At 44.9% G+C, this 6,947-nt stretch overlaps 1 protein-coding gene across 1 annotated transcript; it reads right to left on the bottom strand.

Annotated features, from left to right (window-relative positions):
- Window positions 1–1,103: 1,103 nt before the first annotated feature.
- NR0B2 (nuclear receptor subfamily 0 group B member 2) lies at window positions 1,104–6,319 on the bottom strand. The gene is made up of 2 exons (XM_081017672.1): window positions 5,448–6,319; window positions 1,104–2,399 (listed from the first exon to the last, which is right to left on the bottom strand). The coding sequence occupies exons 1-2, from the start codon at window positions 5,968–5,970 to the stop codon at window positions 2,140–2,142; spliced, it is 783 nt and encodes a 260-aa protein (XP_080873798.1). The 5' UTR covers window positions 5,971–6,319; the 3' UTR covers window positions 1,104–2,139.
- Window positions 6,320–6,947: the final 628 nt, after the last annotated feature.

The following is a 6,947-nucleotide window of genomic DNA, read 5'->3' as shown; positions in this document are numbered from 1 at the left end:
TTGGAGGAAAGTACAGCCTGCTAAATAAGCGTAGAACTTTAGCTTAAACAGATGCCAAACACTTAGAAAATACATATTTTTACACTTACAAACTTGAAATTGAGTTCCTCCAGGTCACTACTGTGCAGTCAAACCTCGGCTCCCAAATGGCTCCATTTTGGAATGTTTCAGCTCCCAGACGCTGAAAACCTGGAAGTAAATGCTCCAGTTTTCAATTTTTTTCAGAAGCTGAACATCTGACATGGCTTCTGCTTGAGTGCAGTAAGTTCTTGCAACTAATCGGAAGCCACACCTCATTTGTCAAACATTTTGGAAGCCAAACAGGCTTCTGGGATGGATTACGTTTGGCAACCGAGGTTTGACTGTATATTGTAAGGTTACATTCAGTACCAAGGGCAGCGAGTTGGCATTCTACTAGTCAAATAGATACATAGTATCCTTCAGAGACATTCAATATGCATCTGCAATGGAAACACACAATGAAAAAATTGGGTGCCCCCTTGTACAGCTGGAAAGTACGGAATATGGGAATGGGAGGAGATAACTAGGCTACTCTACCTGTGCTTGAGTGTGGGCATAGGTTAGATGCCACCGTCATGAATGATATGTCACCCAAACTGCTTAGATGTATCTGTGCCAATACTGTGCTGTTAGAATCATGGAGTCTCTCTCCTTTCAGCGTGATTCATATAGGATAGCTCAGCACATGGTGATATCATCTTTTGTTGGAAATATAATCACTACAGACTCACTCTCAGGAGACATGCAGAACCTGGCACCTTCATCTGTACATGTGGTCTACTTTATAATGCAATCAGGTTCTGTTACGATTTTTGATAGAAAAGGAGACGGTGAGCTGATTTGCAGTCCTGTAGTGTGGACAAGCAACATGCTGTAGTCAACTATGGTGTCTCTACCGATGAACATTTGGTGAAGGATTTGGGCAGCCTAAGTGGGACATTTGTGGATGATGTGTGAATTCCAGAACAGACACATATTGCTCTAAAATAAGAAACAGATTTGGATACAATATCTTTATTATCCCTTGGTGTTAAACTATTGATCAGCCAAAATCCCTCCAGTCTTCAAAATGACACCAGCAATTGTCCAAACTCCAAAAACATTTTATTTATTATTGAGGTGTTGCTTTTTTAAAAAAATAATAACTTAGCACATCTTATTTTTACACACAAATTACAAGAAAGCATCCATCTACAAAATACTGACACCCAAAGTTTATGCCAAGATGGTCTCATCCCGTGTACTACAAACTGGAGCAAATGGGCACTACATGTGAGCGTAGGCTGGAGTCTAGCGAAATCAGGGAGGGCAGCTTTTATATGGATAGTGTGATGAATAGCAGGCAAGAGGAATTACGGTTTCTGAAAGCTGTTCTGAATGTCATGGCAAGCAAAGGGTGAAGAGAAATAGACAGAGCCACCAGTCACAGAAACTATGTTCCAACTAAATGCTTTGGTTACAGGAACAGCAGCTCCCAAGTGGTAGTATGATCAGGCCAGGACTTTGCAGGCAGTGGACTAGGACTCCACTCAACAGATTGGGCTGGTTCTCCTCCTCCCAAACACAGCAGGACTGGCTCATCATATTCTTAAGTAAGTGATTTAATACATAATACAATCTAAAGCAGAGAGGGGGCTGCCTCATGTAAAACCATTGGAGCCCACAGACTAACATTCCTGAACCGCACCACTGACTGTAATCAGGGCCAGATCAACACATTTTCCTGCTGTAGATGAAGGACAAAATGCTTGCCCACCACCTTTCCGCACAAAGCAGCTCATTGGATTAGCAGCTGAATCTTATTTCAGCACTGGTGATGGGACAAGCTAGTTTAGGGGCACAGGATAGCCTGAAGGGCTCACAAAGCACTATAGTTCTTTACTGTGTCCCCACCTCCCACTTGTTGCCTGAGATGGCTGCCTCACTCCCTAATGGAAGGCTGTACGTCCCTTTGTATTCTAAGATCTGCCATCCAGTAGCCCCTTTGTCTGAAAAGTCATCACTAGGAGGCAGGCTCTCTCTCCCACTGCACGATCCAGATGAACTGCACACCGCCACTTGGAAACTGGAGCAAAGCTGAGCATGTGGTGGGTGACCTGGGAGCTAACCCCACTGGAGTCACTGTGGCCAAGGGAGCTCTCTCGCCAGCATCATTTCTGTCAGTAGCTCCAGAATGTCTGCATTCCCAATGACCGGTTGGAAGAAAAGGGCAGTGAGGAGGGCAGGAGGGATGGATTTCAGGGAGGAGGAGATCAGCAGGACATGGGCAAAGCGGCCTTGGTCCTCTGGGTGGAGAAAGGTCATGACTTCTTGGAGTGCTCGCTGAGCTTCTCGCTGAAGGCTCTCGATGTACGAGGAAGCCTTAAGACCAGGCACGTCTGGGAGCAGAGAGAGAGGAGAGAGAAGAGGAAAATCAGATTATTCACAGGCTCTGTGAAAATGTCAAATGATTTGAACACTTCAATACTGGGCCCCGTCTGCACTACACATTTGAAGCAGCATCACACCACCTTTAAACAACCATGCCTTCTCTCCGTGAATCCTGGTAGCTGTAGTTAAGGGTGATGGGAGTTTGGAAATCACTACTTCCCCTCACAGAGCTAAAATTCCCAGAGTTCCCTGGGAAGAAGGATTGACTGTTAAACCACTCTGTAGCTCTGTGAGGGGATTAGGGGTCTCCTAACAACACTCAGCACCCTCAACAAACTACACTTCCCAGGATTCTTTGGGGGAAGCTATGACTGATTAAAGTGTTGTGATACACTGCATTGGGCCCTGGAAACAGGGCGGGGGGGGGGGATGCCGAAGAAACAAAGGGCATTCAAGTGGACTCACTTGGATGATTTCATCAGAACATTGCTGCTGGCTGACGGGGCTCTTGTTTTCGCCACCAAGCCAATCCAGAATCAACATTCTCTAGAATGCTTTCTCTACCTTGAGTCTCAGAACCTAATCTCTACCATTTGTCAGTAACTCAGGAGCTTAGAGTGGAGGGTTTCATGAAGGCTACAAGCCTAGCTATCATTTTTTGGAGACAAAAATGAAGTGCTGTGCCATAGTGTTTAGAGCAGGAATGGGGAATGTGTGCCAGCCATTTCAAGAAACAGAATTCAGGCACTCTTAAGAAGCAACAAATTGTCACCCTTAATTTTTTAAAAACCACACTGGGGCAGGGTAATTTGGTCCAGTAAAACTTCATGGGCACAACCCTGTGTCCTAAGCCAAGCAGCAGTGGTTAAAATGCCAGATTAGAACCTGGGAGACTAGGGTTCAAAACACCTCTCATCTCTGAAGCTCACTGGGTGATCTGGGACCAGTCAGTCACTATCCAATCTACCTCACAGGGTTGTTGTGAGAATAAGGTGGGAAGAACCATATATACAACCCTAAACTTTCTAAAGGAAGGACAGGATGTCAATGCAATATCCAGTGTTTGGCATACTTATAGCATTTACTGACATTAATGGGCATGGCAAACTTAGCACCATTAATTTCAGTGAATCTACTATGGGCAATTTTTTTTCTCTCTGAGCAAAACTTAGCTGGCTTCAACCCCAGGTTCTTGAAGCAGGTAAATTGGGTACAATCTAGTTTCATCTTACCTCATACTCAGAGGAGGAGCATTGAAATCAATAGACACGATTAACTTAAATCCATTTATTCCAACAGGCGTGCTCTATGGCATAGTTGGATATAAGCCCACTGTGTGATTTTCCCACTCCCTCCCCCATGCCTGTGACTGCGCAATTGTACATCGGTAAACAACAGGATTTTAAAAACAAGCACTCTGTGTATCCACTGCTCTCCTCTTCAAAGGAAACCAACTCAGCAAAACCAGCCTGGAGCTCTCCACCACTTTGTAGCAGAAAGGTGTGTGATAATCTTTTGCCAGTGAGGATTCATCCAGACCCTAGGAAAATGCTGTTGCTTAGACTATGAACTACCTGTTCATTTCTAGCATGAAAACCTAAGGTTGCACTGGTTCCTTGATAAAAAGAAAGTTAGGATCAACTAAAAAGGCGGATCCATTTAATTAACCAAAAGATTTTGTTTTCAAAAAGCCACCAGAAACAGGCATGCGTGAAGACTGCATTTTGCAAGCACCATCTTAAATGAAGCAGTCTCCCTTCTCTCATAGATGGAAGAAGTTCTCCTTTAAGATTATGCTTCTTTTGATCCATGGATATTATCACCTAAAGGAAGAACAAGTGGGACATGCAACCAAATGATGCAGCCTGGGTTCCCACCAGCCATGGACTCTTAAAAACCAACCAACCAACCAACCAACCAACCAACCAACCAACCCCAATTCTATTATTTATTTCATTTATATCCCACCTTTTTCTCCAAGGAGCTCAAGTTAGCACACATGGTTCTTCCCCTCTTCATTTAATCCCCCACAATAACCCTGTAAGGTAGGTTAGACTGAGAGGCAGTGACTGGCCCAAGGTCACCCAGCGAGCTTCATGGCCAGTTCTCCCATGCCCTCTGTCAGTCAGGGCTCTGTGTTCACTGAGCATAATTACTTCCCACTTGAACATTTCAGGGTCCCACTTGAGCCTGTCTCCCTCTGGGTTTGTTTACTTCTGTAGTTTAGGGTTCTCCAAAGTCCGTTAATCGCTAACCTCTGGTGAGTAGGTGGTTCTGTTTTGACTGCGCAAGGACCCACACTTGCGGAAAAGAGTTTGCTACTAGTACATAGGATGCTTCTTGTTTTGGAAATATTTTTAAAATCTATTTTTAATGTATTTTTGATTATGCCAATACTGATCTTATTTGTAAACAATTTTTATATTTACTGTCACTCATTAATTTCTTAAGGATGGGAGGATGCATCTTGCTACTGTTTGGACTCATGCCTCAAAAAAGTCATGTCTATTTCCATCTCTGAAAAACAGACCCGTAAGATACACACCACCAGGGGTGATGCAGAACCCACAGACTTTGCATCTGTTTGGTGGTTGTTTGTGATTTATATGTCCAAAGAATCTCATGGTTGGTACATTCTTACCAAATATAATTTTATTTGGCGATGCTTTATATGCTTTGTGTAAATACGAATCTGTATCCCACCATGGAATATTTTACACAATCCATACTTTCTTTAGCTTTCTTTCCCCACCTTGTATTTTCATTCTCTTTGCACTTAGGACTTTTTTTCATGACATATTTTACTTCATTGTTTTTTGGTATTTGTAACTTTTATTAAAGCTTTAACAAGAATCATTTTTTTACCCCTATCAGATAATTGGCTAAAAATGCATCTGATGAAATGGATTCAAAGTTCTTGACTCAGAATGCAGTCTATGGAAAACACATCCCTAACAGGCACTGTTATGATTCTGGCCCTTTTATTCTACTGTCAATGAAAAGCAATGGCCTTTATGAAGGGCTCCTTTGCTATGTGAGGGTCCAGCAGCACTTACCGGGGTTGAATAGAATTGCGCCCTTCAGATAGGCGTACTCTTTAGGGCTCAGGTCCAGGCTCCAGAAAGAGTTCAGGCTGCACTGGAGACGCTGAACGCTGGCCAGGGTGGGCTGCGCCCTCTGCAGCTCCTGCCTCTTACACGGGCCGTCGAGGAGGATCCTCTCCAGCATGCTGGGGGCTGGGGTCTCCATCACCTCAAAGGTCACCATCTCCTGGACCAAGCCCAGAAGGAAGAGGGGAGCCCAGCAGCTGTCCAGCAGCAGGAGCTGGTCTTTCCAAGGCAGGAGCTGGAAGGAAGGCAAGTTCTTCATGAAGCTGATGGTCTTCACCAAGACATCAGACGCAGCTTGGCAGGTGGCTTGAGGGGTCTGGAGGCAGACGGTGCGGCGCTTCTGGCACAAGCAACGCTTCTGGGAAGGGCTGTGGCTGCCCCTGTGATGGCTCAGGTTCTGGCTCAGGAGGGTGTAGAGGATGGCGTTCTGGTTCTCTTCGTGGTGGCAGGAACACCTCTCGTACTCCATCTCCACGTCGGAGGGCGGCTTGCAAGATCGCTGCTTGGAAGAGCAAATGCTTTATCTGGTCCTGCTGAGCGTGTCCGGTCCCGTTGCAGAGCTTCTTGGCACTTTTTTATGCTATAGGGACCTGGCACCTTCTCTTTGCTTCACACCCTCTTTTTGTCCTTCCAGCAATGGTGGCTGTTGCTTCTCAGCTCTGCTTATAAGGCCCCCGGCAGGGTGAATGAAACCAACCCCCTTCGGCGGCCTTGACCTTCCTTTGACGAGTAGCAGCAGCTCATTGAAAAACAAGTCTGTCCCAAAGTAATTGGTTGGGCAAGCAGCATCTCTACGTGGCACAGAGAAAAGGTTTTCTCAATGAAGGTGCCAGCCAGAGCCAGGAGACTCAGAGGGCTGCCTTATCTGGATTGCCCTTATCAGTATAAACAAAGTCATTAACCCAGCCTGTACCAAGGCACCAAGGCTTCAGGTGTGTAATCAGGTTTCAGGATATGGCAGGGGTCACTGCCAAGGAGTTCACACAACACATCCTGATCACAGCCCAGTGGCAAAACAGCTCATAAAATTCTAACCTTGGAACAAGCAACCTGGAAGTCAAGTTATCTGCAGATTATTTGTTTAACTCAGACAGTTGCTCTTTGCTGATAACAAAGGAAGGGGGTAAGGGAGGTGGAGGAGCCAGTAAGTTACTACTAAAAGAAAAAAGGTTCCACATGAGGCTGACTCAAGTGATTTTGCTGCTCTTGGCTGAAAATGAATGCTGGTGTCAACTGCATCTACAAGGGTCGGGGAAAATGAGTGTCCGATTGCAGCCCCCTCATTCTATACCAGTGAAAGCCATGCAATGTTCATGGCTGCGATGAAATCTTAAACAATTCCAATGAAAATGATTACAGTTAATAAAACTTTCTGTTTCTTCTGTAGAATAAAATGTTTGGAGCCTTGTAATGTTTAAGCAACATACAGTTGAGGAAAGGAACAGG

Source organism: Podarcis pityusensis, assembly GCF_964106645.2.
Source record: "Podarcis pityusensis genome assembly, chromosome: 8".
Taxonomy (NCBI): domain Eukaryota; kingdom Metazoa; phylum Chordata; class Lepidosauria; order Squamata; family Lacertidae; genus Podarcis; species Podarcis pityusensis.
Note: the sequence above shows the minus strand (reverse complement) of the source record. Positions and strands in the feature narration are given on the sequence as shown.